The 15,486-nt window shown below is 37.6% G+C and overlaps 1 protein-coding gene across 6 annotated transcripts in view; it reads right to left on the bottom strand.

Annotated features, from left to right (window-relative positions):
• FBXW11 (F-box and WD repeat domain containing 11) overlaps positions 1 to 15,486 on the bottom strand; it is a 125,726-nt gene that overhangs the window by 44,838 nt on the left and 65,402 nt on the right. For all 6 annotated transcript variants that reach the window (XM_073355995.1, XM_073355997.1, XM_073355999.1 and 3 more), the window contains one exon: positions 12,697 to 12,922. In XM_073355995.1, the coding sequence (XP_073212096.1) occupies positions 12,697 to 12,922 (226 nt within the window). The remainder of the gene's footprint in view (positions 1 to 12,696; positions 12,923 to 15,486) is intronic.

The raw sequence follows: 15,486 nt of genomic DNA on the forward strand, positions 1-15,486 counted from the left end.
TCTAACATTTTAGTCCAATCATAATTTTAGACAGCATGAGTTTTCATGAAGATTTGACTATACAAAAAGTTTGAAGGGGCAACAACAAGTTATTTTGGAGTTAAGATACACGTTAGACAACTCTGTAAAAAAAAATTACTAACTTGTACTTGAAAACATAGTTGGTTAATTTTATTCAGACTTGACAAGAATTCTCTTTTGCTTTCCGAGTAGTTGTGGTACTAATTAGGTCAAAACTATTTTTCAACCCAAAGTTAAAGAAGTTAAAATAAGATGTTAGAATGGAAGTTAGATCCAACCAGCTACCATCTTTCCAATCTCAGAATTAAGACAGTGATGCACATTTCATGGTCCATTAATCCACATCTCAGGTGACTGAAAGCACACAGCTGCAACACACTTGAGGTGCGTATTAATAGACCAATACCAATAAAACATAGTGGTGTGTCTATGGATCCACTATGAAATTAAACTAGATACAAATAAGAGTTTCCTGATTTAACTGTTACTCTGCACACAACAAAACTCAATTAACTCATATTAAGAAAAAATGCTCCTTTTTAAGAAGGGGGAAAGAACTGCAGTATTTTTTTGGTGTTATCGACATACATCAAGTTTCCACTCTGGAAAGCCACCTGTAGAGTGTAATTACCCAGAAATATTTTGCCCAGTATGCCTTGATTCTTCAATTTTTTTTACAGGTAATTCACATCATAAATGTAATGTTAGGTTTCAGAGTAGCAGCCGTGTTAGTCTGTATTTGCAAAAAGAAAAGGAGTACTTGTGGCACCTTAGAGACTAACCAATTTATTTGAGCATAAGCTTTCGTGAGCTACAGCTCACTTCATCAGATGCATTCAGTGGAAATGCATTCAGCTGTAGCTCACGAAAGCTCATGCTCAAATAAATTGGTTAGTCTCTAAGGTGCCACAAGTCCTCCTTTTCTTTTTTCATAAATGTAATGTCCACATTTAGTTATATCAAATCAAACTAAAAATGTGAACATGTGTACTTTATCCAAATGAATTCAGCAGTAACATGTCCAAAGCCTAGCTACTACGACAGGCACATTATTAGTACCTCTGACAGCAAGCAGGAATCTCTCATTCAACTCATATTTTAAAAAACATATGTAGTTCAGATCCAGAATACCATCAAAAGTCTACAAATACACATTTTACACTTCATGTCTGTTTACAGATTTAAAAAAACACACCCTTGGAATTGAAAGAGACCATAAACTAAACATTTTCCTTAATAAGCTCGTCTAGCATTTATTAGTATACTTTTCAGAGAAACAAAACATCGCCCCCCCTCCCCCCGAATGTTCTGGTAGTTTTATATAGAACAGTGAAAAGGTACAGCTGCTGGTGATTATAGGTACCAGATGAAGGTTTGGTTTAATTTCAATAATAAATTAAAACAATTAAAATCCACAGAGATTTCAAAGCTCAATGTGTAAATATCACTCTGTATGAAAATGAAACCCAAATGCGGGATGTCAATTCCATGCAACTGACTAAAGCTGGATATGAAACAGTAGCTTAGATCATGAGACTGCACAGATTTTTGTTATTTTAGAAACAAATTTCAAAGAACTTTGGCAGGATTTTACTTGCTCAATACAGTGTACAACTTTTTTACATACAAAACAGCTGCAGAAGGGACCTTATTTTTCTAGGCAAAGGCAACATAAGATATTATTACAAAGGTCGAAGTTGCATGCTGACTAAAAAAATCCATGATTTGCATAAGAACATGCAAAGTATTGTAAAATTCATTTAACTTTCATTGAACCTTTATTAATTAAGGCACAAAGGTGAAATCAGTTACTCTTACAATGTAATTACCTTTTATTATGAATTAATGTCTTTTCAGTACAAATAATATTTGACATACTAAAAGAAACAGTCAGCATATTTAGAAGAATCAGAAGCCTTTCTTAATCAGCCTGAAAACTGTAAAAGGCAAGTAACATGGTATCTGCAACAAAATTGATTTGACAGTCTCTGGCAATATCCTATCTCCTTTGTGAAGTAGTAAAGATTTGCCTTTAGTTTGAATGATATACCATTTTTCCTTTAATAACAGTACTTACTAACCACAACCTAACCCTGTAAGAACAAACCCTGTAGACTAAACATTCTACCACTGCTTTTTGAAAAGCATACCATAATTATCACTTTTTCCACTGAAGAGAAAGGAAGCCAGAGACCACAAATATTTTCCATTTTCCTAGCATTCGCACAGGTGTAAAATTCAGAATGGACAGTACCAAGCAAAGACTACTTAAACTTCTTCCTTTGAAGTCTGAAAAAGGGAGCTTAATTCTTTCAGACAAGTCATTTTCAAAAACAGGTAGTTTTTAAGAGTATCTTTTTACATAGTTTTAGCCAAATATGGGATTAATTTATAACAGCTCAGAGCAAACTGCCTGGAACTTTTATATGAGAGTTATTCATGCACTACATAACTACATGTTTTCCTGATATTTCTAAATTTTCATCACTGCAACAGCAGCACTACATATCCATCTCCCTGCCCTAATCACTCTTTACAGAGAAATTCATCAAGGCTTAACACAGTTAAGTTAAGATCCAGGAAGTAAGCTAGCAATATCTAGTTTAACTGCATGATCCTGTTGGACATAATGCAAATCTTTCAAGAGACAAAAGGTATACTTTGTAATTGTACTCTGAAGATATATCTCATACAGATCATTCTGTGCACCTGCATACAAATGAAATTTAAGACCACCTCAAAATACTAAAAAGCCACTCTGCATCCAGCAGGGAGTATGAAGCACCAGTCTCTTCACAACAACGCAACTACAACAAATCTTCAGTTCTACAGAAAGGTGGGTGGGAGATGGATAATCTTTTTGGATGTGTATTTTAAGCAGAACAATCACAAATAATTGTCTTTTCTCTAAAGACACTCAACAAATGACAAAGCTCTAATGATTTCTCTATAAAACCACACGCATCATCAATGAGAAACTACAAGCAGTATGAAGTGTAAACAAAGCATACATACCATGGTTTGTAAAAATAAAGATTTGTGTGGGAGGGAGCTGAAGTATAATTGTAGTAAGTTTATTTTACACCAGAGTGGATGAAATTTATTTACACTCCCTGGATGAAAACAGATTAGATTGTTGCCGTAGTTAGGACAGACATGCAAGCATGAGAAAATATCAGCAGGAACTAATGCCACCTGAAGTGGTGTTCATAGCACTCAACAGCTTAGCATAAAGTTGGAGCCTGAAACTTACTGAAAGTTTGTCACTATCACCTGGAAAAATGATCTTTCATGTCCAAAAACTGAGTTCACAAGCACAACGGCCAAAATGTTGATTCTATAAACTTCATAATGATTCCATCATCCCATTACAGATGGGTTTGTTTAGATTTTTTTTTTATTAACTAAACCTTTTGATATATTCATGCAAGGATAAGGGAGGACATGCAGTGAAGGACTCAGTGTAGTTGTAGCAGTGTCGGTCTCAGGATATGAGACACACGATGGTTGAGGTAGTATCTTTTATTGGACCAACTTCTGACAGAGACCTGAAGAAGAGCTCTATGTGGCTCCAAAGCTTCTCTCTCTCTCACCAACAAAAGTTGATCGAATAAAAGATGATTCCTTCACTCAGTGAGGTAATAACAGGATAAAAGGTGAGGAATGTAATCAAGCAGTTTATTCGGGGTAAGTAAAGTTATCTATTCCTTTCCACTCAAATGTGTACATTCTTCTTATCGGCTCCTGTGCAGCAAGAACTCAAGACATCTTTTCAGAAACAAGCTTATCAGCTTTTAGTCTCTCAGAAGCCATGCCAATAGAGAGCGCAATTCCAGGCCGGAAAGTAGAAAAGTTCCCCAGTTCTGTGTGCTCAAATATGCATCTTGGTCAGCAGGAGATTAATGAGAATGCAGAATCCTTGTCTTCTGCTCTGCTTAGTCTCGACTCTTACAACTTGAAGTAATGAAGCAAATGCTTATGAGCCTCCCTCCCCAGTGGATAGAGGTGTTTCTCACCACTGCAGGAGAATCTGTAATGTGTCACCCATGTGACAATATGGCTCATTTATACAACGTAAAAAGTAGTTTCATGGGAGTTTTGCAATATCTCCTTCCTCTATGGATACCTCCTCGTGAAATGAGAAAATAGGGAAAAAGTTAAATACTTTACCAATCTGAACGTTATTTTTGCTAGCATTCTCCCTCCACTCCTTCAAAGTAAGTTCTGTGAACTATCTGAGCCCCTATCTGACCCCTACTGATCTTTCAGTAGCAGTTTGTCAACCAGTAGTCAATTTATAGATAAGAAAGTGAGTTAAATTTGGAATAATGAGCAGCTCCCAATTAAGAGACTGAAATGGCCACAATGCAGGTTGGCTCCTTAGGGTGAGGGGGCAGTTTAAAATTGCCACTTTCAACCCCTCATTCCTCCAACTCCAGCCATTCACTTCCTCACACATCTTTTCATCTCTATCCATTCAGGGTGAATTATCTTTTATAAATCACAACTGAGAGTTTGAAGAATTACAGATATTTTAATTAAACAGTGCAGGCCATTGTTGGATCATATTAAAGAAGTTCTGTATTAAAATCACAAATGAGTTTGATTCCCCATAGTTTAAATTCCAGGGTATTACTAATTAAGAGGTCTCTTGGTTTTTGGTACTGTTTCTCTCCCCCTGTGTGTGAAACTTGCAAGCTGCTAATTGCGTTAGTACATTCTAAGACAGAGTCTGTTCTCAAAGCAATTCACACAGAGAGACTCAAAGCAATACTCTGTAACAACAGAACCAGCTCCCAGAGACTCCCCGCCCTTTTGTTATATTAACAATTGTGATTAAAATAGAGATAGAGGATGTATGTGGATGGATGCGTGGTGTGGATAATAACTGAATGATCAGGGAGGTGCCAGCCTAAGAATCCAGTGTCCATCGGCTGAAGAAGGCGTCAAGTGGAAATAACCAGAGGACCCCAGAAGGGCAGACTGGAATCCACCCAACAGCCTCAAGAATGGGAGAACCAAAGAACAAGATAACATCTAGCAGCATGGAGCTGTCAGGAATGTGCTATCTGCTGACTGATTCAGCAACAGCATGATGAAGCAATTCCCATAGACTGGCATAGGAAGAAATTCCTATAAAAACGGACTCTAGAAAGTGAGAACTTTGGGGTCTGATTCTGCAAACCAACTTCCAGGAGCATCAGATGAGCATCTGACAAGGCCCTGCTCCCTCCTCACGTCCAGGCCACCTGGCCAGTGGCTTGGCATGAGCAACTCTAAGGCTGGTAACTATGATAAGAACCTTGCAGAACTTGTGTGTGTGTGTATGAATGTGTGAATAAATATGAGATTGAATGGAATGTTATAGCTATAACTAACTGCTTACGATTATTCTTTCTGTATGCACAATAAATGTGGTATTTTGCCTTTTCCTCTTTAATAAGATCCTGCTGGTTTTTAATTTATTGGTATAACACCATGGCCTGCAATCTCTTCCATGCTTTTGCCCATTAAAATATTAAAGGGTGATTTGTGGAAAGTAATCCACATTAGGACACACTGTATTTGTTTAAAAACTCAAAAATTGCTTTAGTTTCTTCAGTATTATTTTCTATCTTTCCAGTCTTGCTCAGTGAGGAAGCAGCTAAGGCAGGGATGGGCAAACTATAGCTCGGGGCTGCATCTGGCCCTCCAGAAGTTTGAATCCAGCACTCGAGCTCCAGCCGGGGAGCGGGATCCAGAGCTTGCCTTGCTCTGTGTGGCTCCTGGAAGCAGCAGCATGTCCCCACTCTGGTTCCTATGCATGGAAGCAGCCAGCTGCCCCCCCACACACACACCCCCAAGCGCCACCCCCGTACCTCCCATTGTCTGGCACCTGCGGACGGGGCAGCTCGCAGAGCTGCCTGGCCGTGCCTCTGAGTAGAAGCCGGAGGGGAGACATGCCGCTGCTTCTGGGAGCTACTTGAGGTAAGCACCGCCTGGAGCCTGCACCCCTGACCCCCTCCTGCACCCTAAGCTCCTGCCCCAGCCCTGATACTCCTCCTGCCCTCCAAACCCCTCGGTCCCAGCCCAGAGCCCACACATCTTCCTGCACCCCAACCCCCAAATTCATGATCATTCCTGACCCGCCATACAATTTCCATACCGAGATGTGGCCCTTGGGCGAAAAAGTTTGCCTACCCCTGAGCTAAGGAGCTACTGAGACCTGCTCACAGCCCGTGGTAACCAGTCAACACGCCTTGAGAGAGTTTGAGCTTTCCTACAGGTTCTACTTTTCGCAATTGGCACCTACTTCCCATTTAATAACATTCAGTTCCAGATTACTAAAACTTAGTTTTTACAGTAAGCGTTTTGTTAACCCTACCAACATCCCAAAAAAGTTGTACTGAACTGTAAGGCCTTATACAGTGTTTCAGTTCAAGAATACCTGAGCAGAAAAGGGAGGAAAAAAAGTTGTAGATAAAAAATTGAGATGGGAGACTGATCACAGGTTTAGGTAGCCTCTGCAGTTAGCAGCTGTAGGATTTTTAATGTGACTTCTTAAAAAACTGAAGTGGGGAGAAGTCTACCATTTTGGCATTTGCCTATTAAATATAATGGATATAGTGATATATGAGCAACAAGGTCCCAACTGTACCTGCAGCATGGCTCAGATTTCAAACAGCCAACTGAAATTATAGAATCAGAGGACTGGAAGGGACCTCTAGAGGTCTTCTAGTCCAGTCCCCTGCACTAGTGGTAGGACTAAGTATTTTCTAGACCATCCCTGACAGGTGTTTGTCTAACCTGCTCTTAAAAGTCTTCAATGATGGAGATTCCACAACCTCCCTAGGCAATTTGTTCCAGTGCTTAACCATCCTGACAGTTAGGAAGTTTTTCCTAAAATTCAGCCTAAACCTCCCTTGCCGCAACTTAAGCCCATTGCTTTTTGTCCTATCCTCAGAGGTTAGGAAGAACAATTTTTCTCCCTCCTCCCTGTAACAATCTTTTATGTACTTGAAAACTGTTTTATCCCCCGTCTTCTCTTTTCCAGCTAAATGTATATGCCTAGTGATTTTCTAATGGCAGTTGGAGCACAATGCATTTCTACATTCTATTGCTGGACTGATGCAAGACGTCTCCTTGAGCCAACAGCTTTAGAATTTTGAACCTGGAGAATTTCTAACTTGATCACATCCAAGAGCTGGGATAGGTTATGATGGGTATCTTTACAGAAAACAAATACGGAGTGACAAGTAAGAGGTAAAAACCCTTTGGGGGACTCTGAAAATGTATCCATATGTAACATGATTAACCAAATGTTCCTTACCCTAAGGGTTGCACAGCTTATTTATAATATGTCTGGTAAGTGTTCTAGTATAGATATGTTTTTCAAATGATTAAATCAGAGCCCAGAAGCATCTGGCACAGATGTTAAATTATTGTGCATCTTTGTTTAGCTTATTCTCATCTCTCCACAGCAGCAACAATTTTTCTGGATGCAAAGAATGTTTCTAAAAAGTTGGCCATTCACTCAAGATGAACCGTCAGTTCCATCTTAGGCTCTAATTTTGTTAAATATATTCATTTTAATCTAACCCCTAGTGCAAGAAAACCTTCCCTTGCAAACATGGATGAGACAAGGGTGCACACTTGTCCTTTTTGATATGCTTAATTTTCCGTGAGCCTTTTGCTACAGCTCTTCTCAGAGATCAAAGGTTCACAAAAGATGCTGTGCACTGCAAACTACGTTCTGAAGATGGAACATGTACATCACAGATTCAGAATAATTTTAATACTTATTTCAAGCCATTCACTCCTTGTACTCTGGTATCGAGGCACAAGACAAACTGTAATAAATTTCAAGTAATTTCTCTAAATCCCTTATGCAATTCTGTCATTTTTAATCTATTTCCTGTACAACTGAAACCAAAATGGCAATGTTTGCAATTGATCTGATTAACTTCGATTATGTAAGTGATTAGAACGACTAAAAGTTTCAGAGAGGTTTGCACTTAGTTTGACTTGTTTGGATAAATTAAACAAGAAAAACAAATATTTTGTACTTGTTATTTCTGATTCTTAATCTACTACAAATTGCAAAAAGTTAAAGACTTTAATGTCTTAAATGACAAGTATTCAGTATAACAACTTCCTATTTTAAAATAATTACAGAAATAAAGGAATTAACCTTAAATTCTTACAGAATTAATCTGTCTCCAAGAATGAGGATAAAAATAAAATGTCTAAAAGAAGAAGAAACATCATACAATATATGCCCTAACATTGAACAATGCCGTACAGTTTATATCTTGCAGAAAGTGTTAAAATGGTTTGAATCAATAGCTTTCACATACCACAGGTTCAAGCACAGCACATAATTGCAGCTCTCTAAGCCAACATCCTTACCTCTAACTATAAAGCATAAGGAATAGCAATGTAAAATGTTACAGCTGGAACATTGCATCAAGAAGAATCTATATTTTAACATACAAAGACTAACTTGCATATACGCCCTGATCCTGCAAGTTCCAATGCATAAAATGAAGGCTTGCGCTCCATTTGTTCCACAAAACTCAGTGGGAAACTTTGTGGATGTAGGGATCTGCTCACACATTGAAATCTGCAGGATTGGGGCTCTAATAAGCAAAAACTAAACAATTTTAAAATGGCAAGTTGTTCTGAATGAATGATTGGATAAGAACCTTCACACAGTGATATGACAATAAAAAAGTATGTTTGCACAGATCCAAGACAAATACCCTATACACCTAGTACACAATTTTTAAAATATCTCCAGAAGAGCTGGGTAAAAACAAACATCACAATGCTAGGCATTTTCACAATACATAACAGTAAAATAAACTGAGTTTAAGTCGTGAATTTTTTTTTTAGACACTTTAATTAGCTGCTACTAATTTCACACGGCTGCTCCTCTGAAACCTGTCTTCAATTGGCTAGTAAAAACCCTTTACATATAGAGAATACAATTCTACATGACAAAGTTAAAACAGTCCTAAAAATTTAGGACCAGTTTTTTAAAGGTATTTAGGTATGGTGCCTAATCTATAATAACCAATGGTGTGGATTTTGTCAAACCTGCCTTTTACAAAGCTAGAGGATTCCAACATGTGTGTCAATATATCTGGGATGGGTATTCTCTATCATCTATGCCACCTCCATTAGATTTCTTTAAGTGTAGATTACCCCCCCCCGCCATATATATTTAGTATAAAAACACTTCTAGTATTCCCCAATATATATTCTGATATACTTTCAAAAAGGAAGCTTGCTAGATTTAAAAGATAGAGTTTTCCTGTGCATGACAAAACAAACTTTGTATAAGAAGCTTATAGTAAATGCAATATACAAAACTGATTTTACAGGATAAAAGGAAGGCCAAATTCAAGATCAAGAAGGAAAACAACCCTGTTTTTTCCCAATGAAGCTTTCACTGTTTATGCTGTATCTAAAAATGAATACGTAAAACAATGAGATTTTCTCCAATCACACTAAAAAAAGCTAAAACCTAGGACAAGCGCAATTTATACCATAAAGCTGCTTCATTCAACATCACGTCTGCATTACAGCTGTCAGAAACATCAACAATCATTTTTTGAAAAAAGGAGCAACTATGCAAAGCTGATCACTGTGTGTGTGGAAACACTGAACTCCTTAGAGGAATGTTATCTTCAAACGAACAGGACTTGAAGTTAGCATTTTATTAACATTTCTAAATGTAATTGCCACCTTTATTTTCTGAAAATGTCAGGCATTTTCCAACAGAAGTCTGAATTCAAAATGTACATTAATTTTCATGTTCACAAGGTCAATATTTGCTTGATAGGAAGATTTTTTTTACGTACATTGTTTTATGGATAGTAAGAGCCTTGGCAGCAAACGTTTTAAATCGTCTTAATACAATCCAGCAAACTAACTGACAGGATAACTTTGGCTGCAACTGACCAGAAAATATAAGCATTGTTATGGCATTTTTGGAAAGAATGGGGAAAATGAGAAAGAGAAAGTCAAACATTGGAGGACATATTTTAATGTATTTAATATAATATATACAATAAATATAAATGTGTATATGTAAATAAGAGGACTTATATGACTGTTATATGAATAAGTGATCTGGATCATTACAAATCCTGGTAACAGGTACCTAGATTTCACACTGAAGTTCAAAGTAAAGCAGCTGCAAACTCAAACTTGTGTTCAAAAATCCACTTTCTTAACTGAAGACCACTCTGCATAAATGCCTTGACCAGGCAGGCCTGATTTTTAAGTTGCACACTTTTTAAACATCTCCAAGGAAAATATAAAGCAGATACCCACGTTAAAAAAAAGATACTGGGGCAGGAGATCTACAGTATCTAAAAGCCGAGCGGTGTCATTTCTGCAGAAAAAGCGAGGAAATTCACTAGAAAGAAGCAACCCAAAATTAAATCAGATTGAAAAATCTTGTATAAAGCTGAATTCTCAAAATATTGATCTCATCTTTCCCCCTTCCCTTCATATTCTACCTTTTTTCCTTCTGTATTTTTTTCTTGTCCAGTTCTTTTAAATGTCCCTTTTTTTCTTCACTCCCACTTTGTCCGCAACTGCTGAAGCCCAGACCCCCACCTTGCCTGTTAGAATGGTGTCCACTTTAAATATGAGCTGGCACCTCTGGGACAAGTAGAAAATTCTCTCTGCCCCGTGGAAAAAAATGCAGGCAACAGCAATGTAAAATGGATGTGTACCTGGTTGGTTTCATTACTTTGCTCCCCATTTGTAAAATGGGCATAATACCTGCTTTTTCATCCCTTTGTTTGTCTTGTCTCAAGACTGCAAATGATTTAGGATAGGGATTGTTTCTTACTGTTGTGTATGTACAATGAGGCACCAATCTCAAATGGGACTGTTAGCCACTACTGTCATATAAAACACCACCACTTCAGTCATGAACCCTTATATGAAGATTTGAAGTAAGTGAATTATGTATAAGTAACTAAGTAAAATACCAACATGAATGTTTATAATCAAAACTAGATTCCATCTCATAATACATCATTGGCTCCTAGAGTCTTTTCTCTTCTCCTTTCCTCTCAGTTTCTATGGTGTCCCTTACTAGGTTTTCAGGTTTCCCAGAGGTGCTGAGGTCTTAACAATATTCTGCATGCCTAGAGGGCAGCAGTTACAATTTTAGTTGGGAAAAGGATAGACAGAAGGAAAACAAGAATAGCGCTGCTTGCGTTCTTATAGTCATCTAGCTCTGACAGATTTGCCCTTTCAGCACTCCATCAATTCAATCAGCTGCCTGTCACTATCAGTTTATCAGTAGCTCAAGCCTGTTTGATTCAAACATCAAAGAAATCATGGTATGTTGTGCTGGTGTCATCCGACAAATAATAAGTACAATGATGTGCATAACAATCTAGTATTCTAGCTCTTGTTTTTATGACTGCTCAGTGCAGAGGACAGAACAAGAGACGGTCAAAGCAAACAAGGGAGAGAGAATATACAAATACGGGAAAACAGGAGAACATGAAAGGCTAGGAGAGGCACAAGATTACAAAGAAAGAAAACTGACAGCTGTTAGGTAGAGCAGCTCCTAATGTTACACTAACAGAGCATTTGAAGCAAATTTCTTTGACTGACTGACTTGTGTCACTTTTATCATGACTGCCTGGATTTAAATTAGCAGGCTTTTCCAATGGCTGGGTAGACCAGGTTCTGGATAATGTCTCAATGTTTCATTAGTTACTGGTTAAACTACATCAACTATTAGGGTCCCCTACATCAGGTGGTTTCTTTAATTCCTAAAAGACAACTGGTTTCTCTCATATCCAACATATCCTGCAGTGATTCTATTGTATCTACTTTTTTTTAATCATCATAAAACACCACATGCTGAATTCACTCTTTTTTATTTTATTTTATTTTTTTTTAAAGGTAGCTGCCTCTCACTATCAGAAATCAGAACAAAATCCAGGGAACCAACTCCTTGTTGCTCCTGCTCAGGAGACGGAAATATAAGTTGCCTGCCAAGCACAAAAAAAGTCTAAAGCTACAGGGATTATATGCACCTGGAACAATAGGGCTCCATCCTCTTTGTGGACTTGCATAGAGTATGCATAGGTATGAACAGTCTGTTAACATACAAGATACTGAGGAAAGGAATCAAACTTGAACTGTATAAAAATTTTACAATTAACTTTTTTGATTAAGAGTCAGTAGCAAGAAAACCAAATGTATAGACTAGCTTATCAAAGCAGACAGATTTAAGTTCACTTTTAAAAAATATTTGAGAAACCTAGGACAAAACAAAAAATGCAGTATAGGCTTCACAAATCAAAGCCATGCAGGCTAATGGTATTTTCTACTTTAAAGGGTTTGCTATGGAAAAGAAATCTAGGATAAAGTTTGCATTTGAAAAGCAACTTTTACAACAATTCAGATCCAAGTAAAACACAGACTGTTCTTTAAAACATACTAGTTAAACTGTATTTATGTGGAACAATACTGGCATCCAGTGGCCAGTTCAATTAATCACAGAAATGGCTGACAAGTTATTCTCGTATGTATTTACTCAACAGGCAAAAATAAAAATATGGTGTCTGTCCAGAAAAATGTACATGATTTATAATCTACATTTATCTATAGTAAAATATACACTTATCTCCCAATTCTTATAGATACATTTGTTACCTGGTAAAGCAGTGATGAAGTCCCGTTGTAACATGGGCTTCAAATAAGAGTTAATATGTCCATGCTGATAGTGACACATTCGTGAAATAAGGTGTTCCACAAATTCCACTTGATCTGATTCAGACCACTGGTCAAAATATTTAATACACAAGTCTTTTTCCTTTTCGTAGTTTCCTTCCGATGGTCGTTTCCTTGAGACTATCACGGATGAAGTTCCATTACTTATCTATTTTTAAAAAAAATATAAAAGTTAATACTTATATATCAGCATGTATAGTCAGGTAAGAGTAACCTGAACTCTGAAAAAGGGGCTGAGAATGCAAGGAAGTGCATCTTAACAGAATGAAATATTGAAGTCTATAATAAAAGCCATTTATGCAAAAAGATTAACTTGGACATTCTGCTTTCATAGATGAGATTACTGAAATTGTTTTTTTTTCTTATATAATTATAAATTATCAATTACACTGAAAAACTAAAAATCTCTTCCCATTTACAATTATTTAAAGTAACATTGAAGTGTTCATTCAACATAGGGGAAAGGCTCTCCTATTCACACCACAACTTTCTACTGTTGTATTCCTTCCACAACTTCCATTGGTTTCAATGGATGTAATTATACAACACAAATCAGGGAAAAGATATGAAGTGCCGATAATAATTAGAAATTAAAAATTGCACTGCCCATTTCTTGCCCCATTATTTAAAACTGACAGGAATTTGTAAATTATATATCCTTTCCTTATGACAGTCCACTCCTGCCACCTGACAGTGTGCAAATGCCAACACCTAGGACCATTAAATGGGACCTTGGTTTTTAATTTTCCAGTTGGGTGCCGTAACAGATATTGCCATGGATGCCACACCACTACACAATACAGATGTTAAATTTTTCACTCAAGAAGAAGAAAGTTCAAGGCCATACTGCCTACTTCCATGATACTTCTTGGTACCAAACATTCTCAGTATTTGGTAAGAATTTCTAACCATCACTGTGCATACACCACCACCTAGTGTTTAATAAGCACTATTATAGGATGACAAGACATCGTGCAGTTTAGGCAGAAAGAGTGATAGCAAGAAACAGGACAGCTCCACTATGATCTATAGTATATTAACTATAGTATATTGACTAAGCAGGCTAAGCTTCACTAGTACCCTGAAAATGTGAAACTAGAGCTTCCAGATCTGAAAGTGTTACGCACTAATCCACTATGCTATATGCAGACACTTAGGCCTTATCTACACTGCTACTTACAGCACTGAAACTTTCTTTGCTCAGGGGTGTGAAAAAACACCCCCCTGAGCGATGCAAGTTTCAGTGCTGTAAAGTGGCAGTGTAGATAGTGCTACAGTGCTGGGAGCCATGCTCCTAGCATTGGTAGCCAGTCCCCTCACTGAGGTGGTTTTATTGCAGTGCTGGGAGAGCTGGAGCCGCGACTACACAGCCACATTAAAGCATTGCCACAGCTGCGCTTCAATGCCAACTGTGTAGACATACCCTTAGATGTGCAAATTGATCCACAGAGCATTTCAGGGTATGTCTGCAGAGTTTGTAGGAAAAGCAGTGATACTGCTAATTTCAGTTTGCTCTAGGATTCCTTAAGTTTTCAAAAGCCTCTTGAAACTAAAGAATAAATACCACTTAAACCAGCAGAGTGGTTGTTTCATGCCTTTCTTTGCTGGGTGTTGCTCTGGTGTACAAGTTGAGCAAACCTCAAATTTGCAAGACCCCAAAATTGCACGGATAGTAAATATAAGGGAGGAAAGAACTAAACAAGTAAGGGATTGCTTGTAACCTCAACTGTTTTCAGGGAAGATTTGATACAAACATGGCCACAAACACCACCCAGAAAGGGAAAATAAAGAGAATAGAATTGAAGAGGAGCATGTAACCAAGCAGCCACACATCACAGTCTTCCTCTTCCCTTTACTTTTTCACAGAAAAAACGCATAACATCCTGCACATGGTGTGTGACAAAGTCTGAAAGGTTACGGTTTGAGCAGTGATATCTCAAAAAGCATTTGTTACTGACATTCTACATTTTATTCATCTACCTCTTCTTTATACATGACAATAGTTACACACACACCACACCATCCTTTGGATTATTCCTCTTGTACAGGGAGTAAAGTTCATAGGTAGGGAGATGACTGTTTAAATATAAAAACATCAGCACACAAGGAGAAGTTGCCCTATAATCGGTTTTTGTTGTTTGTTTGTTTGTTTTAAAAGGACAAGGTTTTATGGACAGGCAATTTTGACTGTTTATTTTACTGGGAAATAAATCCATAGATTTACGGATTGCTGGTCTCTCAGGCTGAGACCATGTGACTGTTTTAGAGTCAACTCTAGTCAAAGCCGCATTCCATATAGCAGGTTGAACTTCTCAGAAGAAGATGACCGATTACTATCTGGCAATAATTGATCAAATTAAATCCAGAGGTTTCCTGATACTGTGTTTCAGAGCATAAAGGCAGCAAGCTTGGAATACACACACGTTCCTCTAGAGAACAATATCTGTTATGCCTATTTCACCACAGTCAGTTTTCCTGCAGTGGTAGGACAATGCTAGACCTTGTTCCTTCCATTTATGGCCATTGCACTGTCTCTCTCTATTTTATGAATCCGTACTGAAACCTGTGTTTTGATGCTGAAATTATCTCATTTCAAGGTAGAGTGAACAAAGTTTTAAAAATCTGGAAAGAACAAGTCATGTATAAAATTGTCCATCACTGTCATCTTCAACCTGAGGACTCCACTCTGAGCTAAATATACGATGGCATCAA

This window comes from Lepidochelys kempii, chromosome 8, assembly GCF_965140265.1.
Source record: "Lepidochelys kempii isolate rLepKem1 chromosome 8, rLepKem1.hap2, whole genome shotgun sequence".
Lineage (NCBI taxonomy): Eukaryota > Metazoa > Chordata > Testudines > Cheloniidae > Lepidochelys > Lepidochelys kempii.